Here is an 18,023-nt window from a genome sequence, read left to right as displayed (position 1 = left end):
AATAAAAATTGTGAATATATTTTGTATTTTGATTTGAATGGTTTGTTGACTTCTGTATTAAAAAGATTCAATCGATGAAATAATAATAACAAACTATGACTGATTCGTAGTTTCAACACCATGTGCTTTCGTTACCACTGAAAGATCAGCGGGAAAATGGAATTGTCAATCTTTTTCTTATTTGAATCAAGTAATAAATGTATGAAAATTCTCCGAGTTACTTCAATAAATTCGTATATGCAAATGTGCTGCACGTGTAGCGATAATTTAATTATACAATCAACTAAATCAGTCACAGGTGCAGGGTTTTTTTCCAGGATTTTGAAAGCTTTAGTTACTTTCGCATGAGAAAATAAGGACCTTTTTAATGGTATATTTTTTTATAGTACACAAGTATTTGCATCTGACAAAAGATATTTCAGAATCATTTGTTATTTACAGCACTTTGTAAAGACATTAAATAAAACTTAAATGTACATGTACATTGCATATGAATAAAGCACATAAATTTTTTTTCCACTGTCATGCAAGCATGTTTTCCAGAGAATCCAAATAGCATGCCTGAGATTTAATTAAAAAAGAAACTCCCCAGCTTTTAAGAATCATCAAAAATAGAAATCCCTTTACACTCTTATACATTAATCTGGGACATACAAGTGTACATTCCTGGCATAGTTTTAAATGTACATGTATTTCATATAAAAAATGCTGTTTTCTGCATTGCCACCCTTTGTAGAAACACAAAAATACATCTAGTACACTGAAGATATAGAATTGCCTTAACATGCACCAGTGCTACATTGAACAGATATAAATATTTTCAAATAGGTATTTCCCAATTGTTGAGATTCTATTTTTAGCACAATTTTCAACTGTGCTTTTGGGAACCAGACCGAGTTAATGACAAATTTATGTCATTATTTTTCAGTTATATTTAGTATTGTTCCTTGAGGAATTCACTGATAGCATCAATGATATCTTCAAGATCGTAAATATTGCTGACATGCAACTACAAAAGTAGTGACACTGGGGTAGTGACAAAATTATCCACATTTGGTTTACACTCAAGTTTGATGTACAAAAATAAATGATAAATTACTTTTTATGTCATTTTGAGACAAAGTTAATGAGAAGTAAAGGAATTTTCAAAGGAGCAATTGTTACCGGCATTTGAACTTTCACACTTGAGTGGTCAGAGATCAACATTTACTCCATGTGCAGTGCCTGATTAGTGTAATTTGCGAATTAGGTGATTGTTTACACAAAATTTTGACACCTGTTGAGAGTTGTAATTAGGTTGGAGTAATTAAATTGTCACTTTCGCCACTTGAACCAATGTTGGGCTTATAACTCTTAATGTTTTTAGTACTTTCAAAGATTTCAGGTGACAAAATGAGACATTATTTTTTGCATCACTCTGAAAAGTCTTTCGTCATTGGCGAAAATGACGAGCGCTAGAAAAATCACTGCAAGTGGCTGCACATCGGCTAATATTAATATTAACATAAATCTGTCAAATAATTTCCAATAAGCAATTAGGAGACAGGCAGACAGGATGTTTATAAAGTAATAAAACCATGCTGGCTATAATTTATAAGGGTTGATAATTTTTTTTATGTCCGATATTGGAAAATGGTTGTCGGACATTTGCAAAATTTGTCAGTCAATGACCAGCTTTTTTTACTGTTTCCGGATCCTTGCTTCTGACCCACCATTTGTGACTGTAACAAACTTTACAGTCTTCAGGCTTCAGTGGCCTTCATGGGGTACAGGCTGTAGGATTAATGTGCTTTGGTTCCCGTTTTGCTCCTGTTGAACCCCACATGTAGCAAAAAATGGCCAGAAATGGACAAAAATTACCATTTTTGAGTGACCAACCCATTTTACCACGATTAGCAACTTTGAGGACTTTGGTCTTTGATTTTATACACTGGTACAAGAAAACCTTTAAAAAACATTTGGATTCTGCAAAAAACTTACATCATACAACTTTGATTTTTCCTTTCAATGGAAGTATCTAAAGGTGTGGGGGCATTAAGCCAAAAAATATCAACTTTGTTGAAATAATGTAAAAGTTGTTCATAAAATAGTAAAATATATGAATATAAGGAAAAAATAATAGTTTTTGGCATTAGTTCATTCTAATGATGTCATAATAGTGCCACAATTTTACATCATTAAGTGGAAACTAATGAGATTGGTAAATTTTGTTGATTTTCTGACATATTTACATCCAGAAAACTATGTCCACAACCAAGAAACTTTTTATTTTCACATATGATGAACTGTGTAATATTCAATGTATTAACTAAGTATGAAGTTGTTTCTTAGGAGTGGACACCATTTCCTTGTCAAAAATATGACCAGAAAGTGACCAAAAAGTACAAACTTTGACAGAATATCTAAATTAATGTTAAATTCAAGCAATTTTTGTCCCTTCAATGCAAGAATTACCGGAAGTCTTTATGTTTTCGTATTTGTGATGGATTCAAGTCTCCAAATTCACAATTAAATCATTCAAAACTTTATTATTAATTTTCAGTTGAACTTTAAGCCAATTAAAGACCCTTTATCGCCCCTATCTTCTGTAGCTACAGACAATATCACTTCAAGCAACAGCATCACTAAAGCAAATATCAAATTTTAACTAAAACTAAATATATCTGTAAGACCTAATACAAGTATTTGTTCCTTTTATAATACTTGACTTAATTTTTTAACTATGAACGTACCTGTGCAGGCCACCATGGGTAGTGGCTGATTTTAACCCACACCACATCTTTTTCTCTGTAGTCCATCTTTCTGTGATACCTATTAAACAATACATAGAAAAATTATTTGGTGATTGCAGATACTCCAAACTTCAAAACTTTCATAGAAAGAAAGGGCAATAACTCCTGAAATGTAGAACAAGATGCAGTAAGCACCATAAAAGAACCTGACCTGTATAACATGGTCCATAGCATTGAAAGGTCAAGCTACTGTCATATATAAAGTTGTCTACACAACCAATATCCCCTGGGATCTGTGTTAGGGTAGCAAGCTTTCTTTTCGTGCGACTGGATTGCTAGCCAAGTGCATAACCCTCCTTCCTCATTTAGGTTGGTACCAGCCATGGTTCATCACACATTCTAATGACATGTTGCAAAGCTCTTTAGACCACAGCCATGGTAAAAACTGATAAACACATGACCAACATTTCATGCACATATAAACATATTCACAGAAATATGAAGAAACTAGTCCTTTCAGAATTAAAATAATTCACCAAAACTCCATTTTATCATTGTTTTACCATGGGCTGGAAATTAATGTTGTTATTTAACCCTTCACTTTCGTTCGGGGTAAAACAATGGACACAAATGTCTAGCCCATGATAAAACAATGATAAAATGAAGTTTTCGTAAATCATTTCTTAAATGATTTGCAAACAAATTAACTTTCTTTGATTTTAATCTATGATATTTTTTTCCCATCTAATTATAATTTCAGTACCCACTAGAATTCCAAGTAATCTTGAGCTTTATTTGGCTTTAAAGGTGATTGTTACTTTTATTTGCAATCAGAACTTTTTATTACATGTAACTTTAATTATGCAATTGTATAAATGTTTTAAATAAATCCTATACCCAACAGTAATATTAAGTTTACATTCTCCATACTCTAAACTTCATATGCAGTGTATGTGAAATATCGCACAACTCAGTGTTTTACTTAAGTTATTTTATATTATTGAAAGAAAGATAACTCTGGTCAAAATACTGTTAAAAAAAGGAGTTCAGTCCAATCTTCTGGGTGATGTATTAATACCAAATGTGTGACATCAGCCATGATCAGGATGGCTATTTAGCCCAAATCACCCAGTAGCGTGAGCCCTGGTTAATAAGAATATTGTACCCAGACAAAATCTCACTCACTTTTGATACTTCTCTCTACCCTTACAAAAGGGAAAACAATAACCAATTTTAGAACTATTGCATTTAGGTAACTAGCGTTGAAATGGTTTTTTAGTGAAAGTAAAATCAATACTTTTCGTGCTTATGCTATAAAGAATACTAATAATATTAAGAGAGCTACGGTGTCCTGTAAACCATGATGATATCAATCGGATCATGTCTACAAGATTAGGTATTGTAAACAACTAAGTCATTCCAACATCAGTAGAAAAAAATAGACATACACACAGTAAACACCAAGACTAAACAATAATAATTATGGGCCATGGATCTTCAACACTGTACAAGTTACACAGAGTAACAAGTGGATCCTTCCTGTTCCACTCAACGCTAGCACTGACAACCACAGAAACACTTCAGGTGCATGTTATATTACATGTACATGTACGTAATTACTCTCAAGTCAGACATACATTGTGCATGGCTGTGACAGGAAGTCATAAGTATATCACAGATTCAGATTCAATAGAGTCTGTCTTATCTGATGAACTTTAGATAGAAAATTTTTGACAAATAAGATAGGTTTCTGGACTAAACAGGGGAGATAAACATTAAGTCAGCTGGTGTACTTTTTACTTCCACTTTCAATTGATGGCAGTTCTAAACCTATTTGCGTTCTCTCCAGGTCTTTCACATGCTATGTTGACCTTTAATTTATAGCACAGAGCTTTCCAGGCACATATCAAGATATTTTAGCACGGGGGTTCCAAGTTAAAATATCAATCAGGTTTAACATGTAAGAGGATGATTTTTAAATATAGGTTTATTTAAAAATCTTTTCGCTTTATCTTGACACTTTATGACAGTTCTTGTTGTTAATCAGTGAGACCAGTATTACTTAAGAGTTTGTTCTGGGGATTTTTTTGCTAAAGCCAAAAAGGCTTACTCTTATGGCATATTGAAAAAGAAAAATAGTTTCTAAATTCAAGAAATTACTAAAGACCATATAATATATGCATTTAAATGAAGAACATCCAATTATGTACAAAAAATTTCTCTCCTTATGAAACAAACGACAGGATGTAACTGACAGTCAGACTGATATCAGGATCTCTACTTCCAAGGCTATCACTTACATATAATATCACATTGAATACCAATATGAGGACTTTGTCATTATTTGCTCTATTTTGCCAGAATTTTGCATGAAATTAAAGTTTTTCCAACAAAGGGAGGGAGTACAACCCCTGAAGTTCCCTCTCAGGGAAAAGCTGAATAAATGTGTTAGGAAAGGCTGTATAGTAGGTTAAGAAACACTGAAAATTGAAAAAAATAGTATGAATTTAAGAGTTTCTGTGAACTGTCATAACATCTACCCAAAAATAGCAACCAAACACCAGTGGACAAATATAATATTACCATTTTGCACTGGTGCTGATATAGCTTCATATTCATGACACCACTGATAATAAAAAAAAAACATTGAAAACAAAAATAAGACTTTAATAATAATTAAAGAAAAAATGCAAAAAAACATAACAGCATGAAAATAAGACTTTTGTTGTAGTTTATTTTTTCAGGCTTTGAAGTGGGTTAAAGTTAAAATCTAAGGCTTTGGATAGGACTAAATTTCTGGAGAAATAGGGCATTATAGGGCAAATCTGGTGAAATCTACAGATATTAAAGGGTGATTTTTTGAATTTTTTACTCTAGAAATACATGATCATGTTCATCTCAATATAAAGAAGACTCTTACCGAAGATATCATATCAAGCATACACACTTAAATCATGTCTTGCAAATGACTGTACTACACCAACTGGGAAACCAAGGCAGCTTTGGAACATCTTGAAGTCTTCAGTCACCACAGATCTGCTAACAACCAAAGCTGTCTTGGTTCCATGTTGTTGTTGTCCATTACAAAGACTTGAGAGTTGTGTATTACAGGAAATGATAAAATGAAATCAGGTTCTGAGAAAAATACACAAAACTATAATCGTCTTCAATTTATAGAATTAACTAACTGGTCATATGTACATATAGAAAAACAGGTTTTACTATTTCAAACAAGGAGAAAAAAGTCCAACTTTTTAAAATTTTCAACCAATTAATTTCAATTCATATGGACAATATAGGAAAAAGGGCTTTTTTAAACAAAAATATAGGGATTATAGGGCATTGCCAAACCTCTGCAGTATAATATCTGCTTAGTACAATATTCATGAATATAAATGCAATTAACCTATAATATTGTCCAAAACTTGTGATTGCACTGCTATACTCTGCAAAAGTTACAAAAAATGTATATACAATTGAAAAGATGACTGTAAAACGAATTCATTCACAGTGAAATAAACAAGTAGTTAACTTTTAAGTAGCAAAAATTTTGTGCATGTAAGTGCTTATTGGGTCAGATGAATCAAGGGGGTAAGTTAGATGCACTAGGAAGTAAAATAAAATAATATAGGGTTCTTCTACAAAATTGGCAAATCAGTTTTAATATACTATAAACCTACAGAAAATTATCATTATTGTTAATATACCTATATTACCTTTTTGGTAGGTCAAAGCATTTCAGAAAGGTTAATTTTAATCCAGGTCCATATGAAATATTGTACATATCAAATCCAAATCTTTTTTCACAATACTGGAAAAAAAATAATCCCTACTCCCCCAAAACATACAAAACTCCAATTAAATCAACACTCAATAGGTACACTTTTCACATGGTAACATTTGGTTGAAATACTACCAACATAAATCTATATACAACTATACTGCCCCAATCCATCTTTTTGTAAGATGATCTACAATAGTTAGCCTAAGGCAACTGAAAACATTGTTATGATTGTCATAACAGTTAAAAGAGAGATTACCCAGTAGGATTGATTAGTGTAATTGTTTATTTATATAATTAGCTCAGTAGGAAACTTATTCACATCATTTTAATTATAAACAAAGAAGAAAAAAAAATATTGTAATACTTTTTTCTAAGCCATGTAAAAAATGTTGTAGTAGACTTTTTAAGGCTTTTTCTAAACCATGTAAAAAATAAATTTGATATCAATAAATTTTTTTTTGGTTCTTAACAAACTAGACTATATACTTGATATACAAACATTAACCACAGTATGTTCAGTTTATATAAGTTGCATGCTTAAGTGAGGCAGTATCCTCCCCAGGCCATTATACATGTAGCACTGTACTTCGCACAGCTATGATTTCTTAGTACTGTGCTATCAGTAATTAATTTTAGTAAGAATGCCCTATGGACACTGTGCTATGATTTTGGAGGAAGGCCGTAAGAGCTGTGCTATGCCAGTAAACACTGTGGTATTTAAAAATCATGGGGAGAACACTGAGTGAAGGCAGTGGACTGAAAACTCCAATTGGTAGTATGTGTAGTGAAACCCTCAGATTACATGAACTTTAGCCATCCAGTTGAGACAGGTGTAGACCTGTTTTTGCTTCTATAAGACAAACTCTGTTTTTGGTCGTATTTTATTAAATGAACTGTAAAATCCTAAACTTTGAGTGATTCTAACACTATGAAGAGATTTACAATCCAAAGTGATTAATTTGAAACAAATGGCCACCAGTCAGAAATAGTGCACAAATACAATGTAGTAAAAACTGTTCAAATTCACAAATTTATAATAAGGGGGACAAAGAAAAATAAAAGCAAAATGGAGGGGGATCATAAAGATGTGATATAAAAGTACATGTATATTTGTATGTATGAAGTTCACACAAGAGAGACCATCACAGCCCATGTACTATATTATAATCATATAATGATATATATATATTTTGTTATGATTCACTTCTCACATTTTCATGGACAAATTTCTATCAAAATAAGAAAAGTAAGGGTCTATTTGATCTTTTATGGAAGATTTTGCTACGGCTTGAGTCGGGAAGCTTCCCTGGTGACAGCCTGATAGCTTATGGGACTCAAGCCGGGAAGCAGTGAGAAGACTGCCAAGCAAAGGATATTTCATCTGACCATTTATGGCATGCAAATGCTACATGAATGGTAGATTTTGAAACATACTGGTACATGTACATGTATGTCAAATTATTAATGTACAACTCTCTGTCTTACATCACAGTAAGGATTTCAGGAGCAAAGGTACATGTAAAAGTGTATACTGAAATTTCATAACAATTGGCACCGTCTACTACAACTTATGTTAAATATATATTGAAAAAAAAAATTACGTTATTACCTCAAGCTCAATGGTAAAATATTTAGCTATGAATAATTCATATAAATATAAACAGTCAAGTACATTTTGGATACGCAGATAAGTTTTTTGATAATGCATTCAATACGATGTCGCATATTTTACACGGTACCTACACATGTATTAATGTCATGTCATGCACACTAAATACAGCGCTATCCAAAAATCCTGGGGAGAACACTGCCGCCATACCCATATCAGTCTTCACAACTAACTTTCCAGTTCAGAGGTCGTAATACATTTTTTCAGAATTTTTTATGTAGTGACTGTTGGCCTGTAGTAGTTTATCTCACAGCCCCACCTCCATTTTGACAGGCCTTGGGCCTCGGACTACTGCTTAATAGTGAAGACTGCCATATATGACCACACTATTTTTGTGGTCATATAAAAATACCAATAAAATGTGCTAAAGTAGGCAGAAAAGTAGAGTCGGTAAGGTAACCTCAAAACTGACAAGTTTTTTTTTTGCTGGCCTAATGGCCCCTTCATGTTATTTTTTTTACAGGAGTTTGCAAAGTTCCACACTAACAGTGGTCTAGTAATCCTGTGCCTACCTAATGTAAGAAAGGAATACTGGGAGTCCTTTGGGCTACCTAAATTATTTTTTAAATTTTATTATTCCTACAGACAGGACCACAAAATGATATTGAGAAACTCATGTACATGTTACTGAATATGTAATTTATAAATCAGAAAGTCCTGTGGCTACCTAGCAAGAAAAGTGAGTGTCAAACCCTATTTTGAAAGCTATAGTCAATTTTGGGTGACAAATGCAAACATTTTAATGAAACATGTTCAAAGGGAGTATTTGCATCTAACATTTCAGTATATTCTGTTATTTACAACATAGTGTTTAGCCCATGAATGATACATAATGTACATTGTATATGTATAAAGCACATACAACTGTACTTTTTAACTATCAAACATATGATTTCCAGACAAACTTTAATCCAAAATGACACACCCATAGGCCTAACCTTTGAGATCAAGGTTAATACATGTGCATGTATGTACAGTGTACATTTGAATAAATATCATGTGAGTTTTGGAAAGTCATTGCAAAAGGATGAAAATACATGTACATGTATCCCAACAACCCAAGATATCAATCATAGATCATCAACTGTTGAATGGATAACTCTTACATTGTATATAACCTGCAGCGGCATAATGACTGTAATATTAAAAGTTTATTATAAATATAGCATTTCCTAGACAGCGCTAAACGCAATAAATGTACTGAAGAGATAAACTGAGGAAAATTGACAAATGGATATGGTCTGACAAAGCATGGAGGGTAACATAAAGCCCCTTGACACAGCTACATGTACAATATACATGTGTAAAAGTTGTATGATGGAACAGTCAACACCTATACTCAAGGTCAGTTCCAGCTCATTTTTGATTTACAAGTAATCATAATTTTCTTAAGCTGTTCTTTTATCGAGGCAGAATTGTCTTTCTTTTCATTTGTTATACGGTTTTCATTTTATAAAAGCCAAACAACAGTACAATTGATACATATAATCAAGAAGAATATTATAATTCCTTATAGAAATGGTCCTTTTTCATATTCCCATCCTTGGCTTCGGGAGTATCTTTCTACAAATTTGTCATCTGACAGATTTACTGTCAAACTGGAGCAATGGACAGCCTTAGACTTCATATTCAAGTTTTCAATTTATTAGAGACGTAGTAAGTACTTGAAAACATATGAATTACTTATTTCAAACTATTCAGGTAATTACCGAAATGAAAATTATTTCAGTTTCCAAGAAAAATGTTTACAGTTTTCCCTTTCCCCAATGAGACCACCAACCAGGTTGACAGGTGTTGGTGTGTTATGTCCCTTTGATTAATGGGCTAAAATGGCTTGTGTTACGTAAATATGAAAAATGACTATTCCATTGTAATTCCGGCATTTTTGTTGCTAAGTTTCAATTGTTGACAAAATACTGATAAATATTTTTTAATTTCCGTTGACAAAATGTAATTTCTCCCGAATTTAAAAATAAACAATTATTTAGTAGGAATGATAACCTTCAGAAGAATTTTTGACACAAAATAAGGCGGTATTTTCGTCAATACCAACACCAAAAATTGTCTTGGTAACAAAATCATTTTGACAATGTAAAAATTGTGATTTGGATTTAAAATGTCATCAGATTCAAACAATTCACATTAAATGGAGAAGCCCTTTTGTGATACGAATGAGCAAATTATTTAACACATTTAAAATATTGATAGATGTCAATAAAACTGTAGACTAATTTATAGCAAGCACCGGGAAGCGGTGTGAGCTCTACGGTTATTACATGTACTATCTAAATATCCCTTAAGGTTCCCCAATATGCTAACGGAAAAAGTCATGTCCCAGAAGTAACAAAAAGTGACTGTCCATACGGAGAAAATTCATTGCTTCCTTAAACCAAGCATAGGTTAAGATTACTCTTCAGTAAAAATAATTCATCTTTTCTGATAGTTTTCGAGTCTTTCTCTATTTTTTTTACATATTAAAAGAAGTGAATATGATGTTTTTAAAAAGTTTGTGAAACACATGGATGTCCGTATGTGTATCTTCTATGTACCACTGTCGCAGTTGTCAAGAACCTTCCTGCCTTGAAAAAATTAAAACTCTGATTGTATTATCCAAATCGAAGCATAGCTTTTCTAAGATAGGAAAGGCAATCATGTTCTGGTTTGGAATTCACAATTTTGTGTACGTCACGATATGTGTAAAATATTCCCACCATCTGTGGAGAACAGTAATATTTTTGATATCCGTACTGATTGATCTGACGGACCAAAACTGAAAGGGATGTTGCTGGAGATGCCCTTAAGGGATAAAATATGTCAAGTATAGTGAAATGCTATAAAGTTATCGACCATTTTGAGAGCATGGGGAAGGGGGTATGGGGTTGGAATTTAAAAAAAAAAACTCCCCCATTAATTAACAAGGCAGATTTTTTAAATAGTATTAAAAAATATTTGTAATGTCCTTTATTATTTTTACGAGTGCCACACAGATGGTACATGTATGGTAAAGCTCATGGTTCTTGCTGATTTAAGCAATGCCTACCCCATATTATTATCAAACTCAAAGCATAGCTTTTCTAAGATAGGAAAGGCAATCATTTTCTTGTTTGGAATTTGCAGCTGTTGTCTTAATTTTGTTTACGTCACATGATATGCGTAAAATATTCCCACCATCTGTGGAGAACTGTTATATTTCCGGTATTGGTACAGATTAATCTGACTGGCCAAAACTGAAATGGTTGTTGCTTAAGGGATAGAAAATGTAAAGTATTTCGAAGTGCTATAAAGTTATTGACCATTTTGAGAGTGAGGGAAAAGGGGAGTATGGGGTTGGAATTTTGGGAAAAAAATTCAAATTATTAATTTATTAACTAATTAAAAAGACAGATTTTCAAATAGAAATATTGATTTTGCTTGCTGCTTAAATATAAATAAAATATTGCACCTGCGAAGCAAAAATTTACATCTGGGACTACCATCCCTCTTTGTAATGTCCTTTATTATTTGTTCGAGTCTCGCACAGATGGTATATGTATAGTAAAGCTCACGGTGCTCGCTGATTTAGGCAATGCCTACCCCATATTATTTTAAATTTCATTGATTGTTTGGGGTTTAATATTTCAGCTAATTTTGAATTTGAACAATGTAGTAACAGCCATATTTAAACATATTAAGACCATATCCTGGAGCACTTAACACTAAACTTATTAAAAATAAAAGTGGATGACCAGATCCATATTTTACAACAAATGAACTGCAATTATTGATATGATTTTAGAACAGATTTTTCCGATGATAACCCATAATATGCAATATTTCATAATTGATAAGATTTCAACTTCTGGCTGGGCACTAGCTGTGCAGTGCATGGCCACATATTTGAAAAATAAATTGTTCGGTTCTGGCTCAATGAGTTCAAGTCGCAAGACAATGGGAATATAATGAATGCTTTGTTAAATATCAATGCAAGCATAAAAAAATCAACGGCACCATAAAATACCTTTAAGTAAAGGTGTTTTTTGCGATCGCATCAAACAGCGATAAGATTGTTTGGTTTGTCAGCCATTACCAACACTGCCCTCTGCATGTCAGGGAAGACAACTCCAGATGCAACAATCGCGGGAAACCAATTGATAGGAGATACATGTATGCCCAAAAACTTTATTGTTTGTGGTACATTTCACATTTTCAGTTCTGATTTGAATTTAAAAAAGAACCATGTACTGTCGTGGCTTATACGTAGGACATAATGACTATCTAGACATGGATAAACTGGGATTCAGAACGTGTTGGAATACTGTCATGCAGGGTCTTCCTTCATGCTGGAAGGCTTGAAAGTTTTGGCTGATTGCTAATACACACAAAAACACTGGAAATTTGAAGTACTGGAACGAGCACGGACCTTTTCAGAATCTCTGAATCCGACACTGTTGGAAATGTAATTACCAATGAAAGTTACGACTCTATTTAACAAATAAACGAATAGGTTAGAAGAAGTTAATATAAACATATATGCTACATGTATATACGAATCCTTGGTTACACTGATTGTTACAGATATAAACGAGCAACTGTATTTGGTTATACACATCATATCCAATGTAAAATCAAGAAAATAGCATGGAACATTCGGAGTCCGGTTCCAATTTCTTATCATGGCTCTGTCTGGACTTTTCTGTAGATGTTTCGCAGTTAAGTTTGGAAAATAAATTAATGGAATATTCCAGTTTTCCCAATTCATACCGTACATCATGTTAAATTTAATGAATTTGATGATTTAGAAAGAGGAGTTTTTAAATATTCAGTATCCCATTCTAAGTATATCCAGAAGGCCAGAAGAAAACAAGGATTGTTTTCTTCCCCACATATATTTTATGAAATAATGTTATATATATTATGGAGGATTTCAAATTATTGGTGTTTATTGTTGGGACGCCCTCATCGAACACTTAGGACAACCCCAGATGTTACGGTATCAATGACACTTTAAGAACTGATTCACGCACCTCCCACTTCCTAAACACAGATAATAAACATAAATAACTAAGTTTAAAAGCCTACTTACTCATAGTTTTAGTGATATTAGTAATTTGATTATAAGACTTTAGGACTTAAAAAGAATGAGAACTTAACAATAGCCTTTCAAGTTCACAAAACTGTAAACATCTTTTAAAAGATTAAATGACGTCTCATGGTATAATTACTTCATACACATAGGTAAAATAGTATTTATTTTAGAGATCGAAGGTCAGACATATATGGACAAAAACTGTCAGAAACGGTAAGTTTGGCAAATCTGTTGATACCGACGCTTTATAAGTATAGTCAGTTAATAATAATTTTTAAAAGTAAGTTTGAAACTTATTAACTTGGATTTTTTTCCGTTTTCGGGTTACAGTCAGTAAAAAAATCGGATTTTTCTTTAAAAAGTAGAGAGGGGCGTGGTCCTACTTCTTGTAATATATTCGTGTCTGACTTAGTTTCAGTAAGTTTTTACGCACTGCATTTCATTTTTCTTCTCTTGAATCAAACAACCAGGTAGAATACAAATTCTATATCGGATCTACAATATTATGGCTTAAAGTATTATTGGATGGCTTCTTTGCAATGAAAGAGAAGTGCTGTGGATTCAAGAGAGATTAAAGTTTTGTTGTATACATAAAATTCATGAAAGTGTTTGTTCTGCATGAAATGATTTATTATATACATACAGTTGAACAGTAGGACACCGGTATGCTTTATATATTCTGGGTTGGAGCGTTTTAAAGTAGACTCCATTTAAAGAAAAAAACAACAACAACAACAACAACAAACGAATGAACTTGATGTGCGCAATATTCATGATTGCAAATATCTGCCACAATTTGAACTAGACAAATCTCATATTGTAAAGCACCATATAGCTGACTAGCTAACATTTGTAATAATTTCTTTTTTTTTCCCATCTTCATAGAACTGCCGAAATGGAAAACAATATACCCAACACAAATAACACTGACCATGACAGCTGTCCTAAAAGTCCAACAAATGGTTTCATCAGCCCATTATGTCAAGAGCACGGCCATCCTTTTGAAATGTATTGCAGTTCACATGACGTAATTGTATGCGCAACGTGCGTACCAGTATATCATGGAAATTGCAAAGATGTCCGAACATTGCGCGATGCTGCACATGATTCAAAAGGAAGTGGGAATATGGTTGCGCTTCACAAATCTGTTGAAAGCCTTTTGAACAATATAAAAAATCTAACACACGAAAAAGAAATCATATCAAAAGACTTGGAGAAATCCAAGGATGCTATTAAGGAAACCATCAAAACCCTCCGCGAAAACGTAAATAAGCATTTGAACGAAATCGAACAGTCCTTGATACTAGAAGTATCAAACCGATACAATTCCTATCAGTCAAAAGTTAAGAACGAAATCGAACAACTCCAGAAAGTAGAGGAAAAACTAAGAAAGTTGAACCAAAAGACCAACAAAATAAGAGATTCATGGGATTCTGTAAAAACTTTCATTGGCATTCACCAATTACAAAAGACAGTAAATGATTTGTCGTTTTACCTGTCTTCGGATTATAAAACCGTTGAACATTATAGACTTAAGGTGGAGATTGAACCTAAGCTACAAAGTTTTCAGGACGATTTTAATCATTTTGGATTAGTGGCCGTTGATATAACAAAGAAGGACTTTCCATTCATAGCCCCAGACAAAGAGCAGCATAAAACTATACCAAAAGTAGACCGAGTGAAAGCGAGGCTAAATCCTCTCTTTTCAATAAACATTCAACGAAATGGTCTCATGAAAGTAACAGATTGTTTGATATTACCAGACGGACGTGTACTAGTTGCAGACTATTATGGTAAAAATCAACTGTTTGTTTTTGACAATAAAGGTGACCAACTCAATAGTATTCGCCTAATCTCGCCTCCTTTTGGTTTAGCACTGGTAGACCCTAACCGAATGCATATAGCTGTATCATTTGGCACTAAGCCATACATTGAAATTTTGAATATAGATAACAGTGAGTCACATGGTCAAATTAATGTTGCGAAGCGATGCTTTGGCATTTCGTATTACAACGACAATTTGCATATTGTGACGGATGCAGGGATAAAAGTAGTTGACGTTCATGGAGAAATTAAAAATACTATTCAGATTGATGTTGCAGGCATTCATCACATACTTGTGACTTTCAATCAAATTTTTCTAACCAATCACGACACCAGCATCATTAGATGCTACAATATGACTGGAGAAGAATTGTGGAGCTTCAAAGACGAAATAATGAAGGGACCTCTTGGGCTATCTCTTTACGAGGACAACTGTATATGTGTAGTTGGTTCTGGCTCATATAATGCAATAACAATCTCAAGAGGAGGTGGAAAGATTGAGACTCTGTTGACTGAATATGACGGACTATGTCGTCCACAATGTATACGGTATGACAATAAACATCGCCTTTTGATTGTATGTAACAGCGCTAGGAAAGGATTGGTATATAAGCTCGAATAAAAATTGTCTTAACCAATATTAATTCTTTAAAAGAATTTTAATGCGATTTTTCACTATTTAAAATACCAGTCATTGGGAATATCAATATAATATTATTGAAAGGTGTAGCTAAGGCAATCACTAATAGTAAATAAGTCTTATTGCCAGTTTTAATTTCCATTTAATAGTAATATGTAATTGTAATGGTTATACACTACAATTCCACACTTATGCCGATGCACAGAAATACAAGTTAAAATGAGGTTTCTAGGGTTCTTGCCTCTCTGAGTCGAACTCATTTTTACCGTAATATCTATATTTCTATATTTTAAATTTATAACTATATCTCAATTCTGCATTCCACCAAAGTCAGAAAAAAAACGAAGTTAAGTTTTATTAATAGTATAAATGTTTTATATCAATTCACGAATTTAAACCAGGTTATCCGTATATAGATATGTTTTGCCGTTATGTACAACTTCAAAGCTTTATCCGCCGTACATGAAGTTGGATGTTTAAAGACTATGGATAAATACTTGATCTAAGCCATGAACATGTTGCAGCTATTTCAGCTTTGCTTTGTTACATCTGCACTATGAGATCTCGTTGTCATTGAATTTTTTTTTTTGTAAAACGGGAGTAGCGCCTATTATAAGGTAGGTAGGTTACAGACCACCAATTCAACCAATGAGCATTTGGAACGTACGCAAAAATAGTCCTACGCAGAAATTACCCCTGTTCCTCATAGTGCTGTGAAAAAAGTTTTCATCTTATTTAAAAAATTTAAACAGTTTCTGAAAGGAAAAACATTTCTGTACATTTTATAGGTGCATTTTGCTTCTTGTGATGTGAAGCCTAATCTCCAAAATGATTTTTAAATACACCCCTATCTTGTGAAAACACTGGGATTTCCCATGCTATTTATAGACCCTTCACTTCCGGTGACCAGTACTGCACTGCAAGTCTGCTAACCCCACATGCCATTCTGAGGATTGTGAGCTGACATATGTAGAATCATGCTGATATATAGTCCTCTGCAGGTTAAAGTTAAGGTAAAGTCCAGAGAAGCCATTGAATATTGTGAAATTAGCATAGAAGCCTATGGAAAGTGGAATTAGTGGTTTTTAGCCTAGGTAAGGCTAGTGCCGTACCAATAATTTTTGCTGGTACGGCATGCCGTATACCTAAATTTCTTTTAAGAAAGTAATTTTGCGACTGGAAACGCCCTGGAAAGGTGTCATTCTCGCCGTGACAATTCAGATTTGGATTTTACGCTTCTGTAAAATGCATCTTTAAGACAGTTATCACGGTAATGGTTTTCGACACAAAAAATCTTGAACCGTGTATCGAATCGCTATATTATTGTTAACTTGTCTTTTTTTTGTCTTCAAACTTTTTTACAATGTTTCTTTTATAAAAAAAATGTAGTTGAATGTAATAATTGTGATGCAAAATTATGCAACCATTACAGGACAAAAGTAATCATTACATTACATGTAATTGTTATGCAGTAATTGTCCATCACACATTACATAAAAATGTAATATCACAATGCTTTACAATTACGCATTACCATTACTCCTAGCCAGATAGCGACAATGCAAAATACGGTAACTAGCACGTATCAACTATAAAACTTTGTCTATAACCTTACACTAGGACAAGTGTACATATGTGTTGAAAAATCTTGTTAATATAACCCAACGACAATATCTAAATTGTACCTTTCAGACATTTTTTTTTTATCAAGAAAACATTTACATTTCCTTTTTATATCTTTTAACAGTGAGGCCATAAGTAAAATTCTATTATTAACTTTAAGAACAATCATTTTAAATAGTGTAGAATTTTTTAACTAATTTGCTGTAAATGCGGATTTCTAATCTTTGACATAACTTTGATATTTTCAAAATACCGTAACCGCTTTGTTATGAATCACTATCTATAGGCTGCTAGAAATAGTATCTATTTGTAGCCAAAACAAAATACCGGGTAGATCACACCAGTTACAATATTGTGGCTAACACAGCTTACAATACTAATTATATGATATACACATTCTTGCGACAATTTCGCCAAAATATGATGTCCCAAAATATGATTTCCCGCGTTCGAGGTTCAAAATACTAACTTGCATCACCGAACAAATAAATTGCCTTTAAACTATTGATAATACAAACTTTGAACCATTGAACCTTCGCTCTTACTAACTTTCAGACTAAAAACCTTTTGACCTTTTCCTTTGGAGTACAAAAACCCTCAACCATACACGAACGGTGCAAGGTTTAGTATGCTGTAAATATGTTGCAAAAAGTAATTTCTAATCAGCAGCATTTGCACTAAAGAAT

At 33.0% G+C, this 18,023-nt stretch overlaps 2 protein-coding genes across 3 annotated transcripts in view; one reads left to right on the top strand and one right to left on the bottom strand.

Annotated features, from left to right (window-relative positions):
* Positions 1 to 12,273, bottom strand: part of LOC148621419 (uncharacterized) — a 28,868-nt gene extending 16,595 nt beyond the window's left edge. The window contains exons 1-2 of one of the 2 annotated variants that reach the window (XM_088575773.1): positions 12,183 to 12,273; positions 2,733 to 2,811 (exon numbers count right to left, since the gene is read on the bottom strand). In XM_088575773.1, the coding sequence (XP_088431899.1) occupies positions 2,733 to 2,798 (66 nt within the window). In that variant the 5' untranslated portion in view covers positions 2,799 to 2,811; positions 12,183 to 12,273. Of the gene's footprint in view, positions 1 to 2,732; positions 2,812 to 6,448; positions 6,639 to 12,182 lie in introns of those variants that run through there. The other variant, XM_088575772.1, reaches the window with a different exon arrangement.
* Positions 12,274 to 13,356: 1,083 nt separating this feature from the next.
* Positions 13,357 to 15,712, top strand: LOC148621418 (uncharacterized). The gene is made up of 2 exons (XM_088575775.1): positions 13,357 to 13,463; positions 14,136 to 15,712. Exons 1-2 carry the CDS (start codon positions 13,441 to 13,443, stop codon positions 15,694 to 15,696), a joined length of 1,584 nt encoding a protein of 527 aa, XP_088431901.1. The 5' UTR covers positions 13,357 to 13,440; the 3' UTR covers positions 15,697 to 15,712.
* Positions 15,713 to 18,023: the final 2,311 nt, after the last annotated feature.

This window comes from Perna viridis, chromosome 3 (genome assembly GCF_037379345.1).
Source record: "Perna viridis isolate PV_CMFRI_1.1 ecotype Kerala chromosome 3, ASM3737934v1, whole genome shotgun sequence".
NCBI classification, from domain to species: Eukaryota; Metazoa; Mollusca; class Bivalvia; order Mytilida; family Mytilidae; genus Perna; species Perna viridis.
The sequence above is the reverse complement of the archived record's forward strand: the minus strand, read 5'-3'. Positions and strand labels throughout refer to the sequence as shown.

Bases quoted from the DNA above. Each gene is read 5' to 3' on its own strand.
- LOC148621418 (XM_088575775.1), top strand. From the start codon at position 13,441: ATGGACAAAAACTGTCAGAAACG. The intron at 13,464-14,135 runs GTAAGTTTGGCA...CCATCTTCATAG, and splicing joins GACAAAAACTGTCAGAAACG to AACTGCCGAAATGGAAAACA.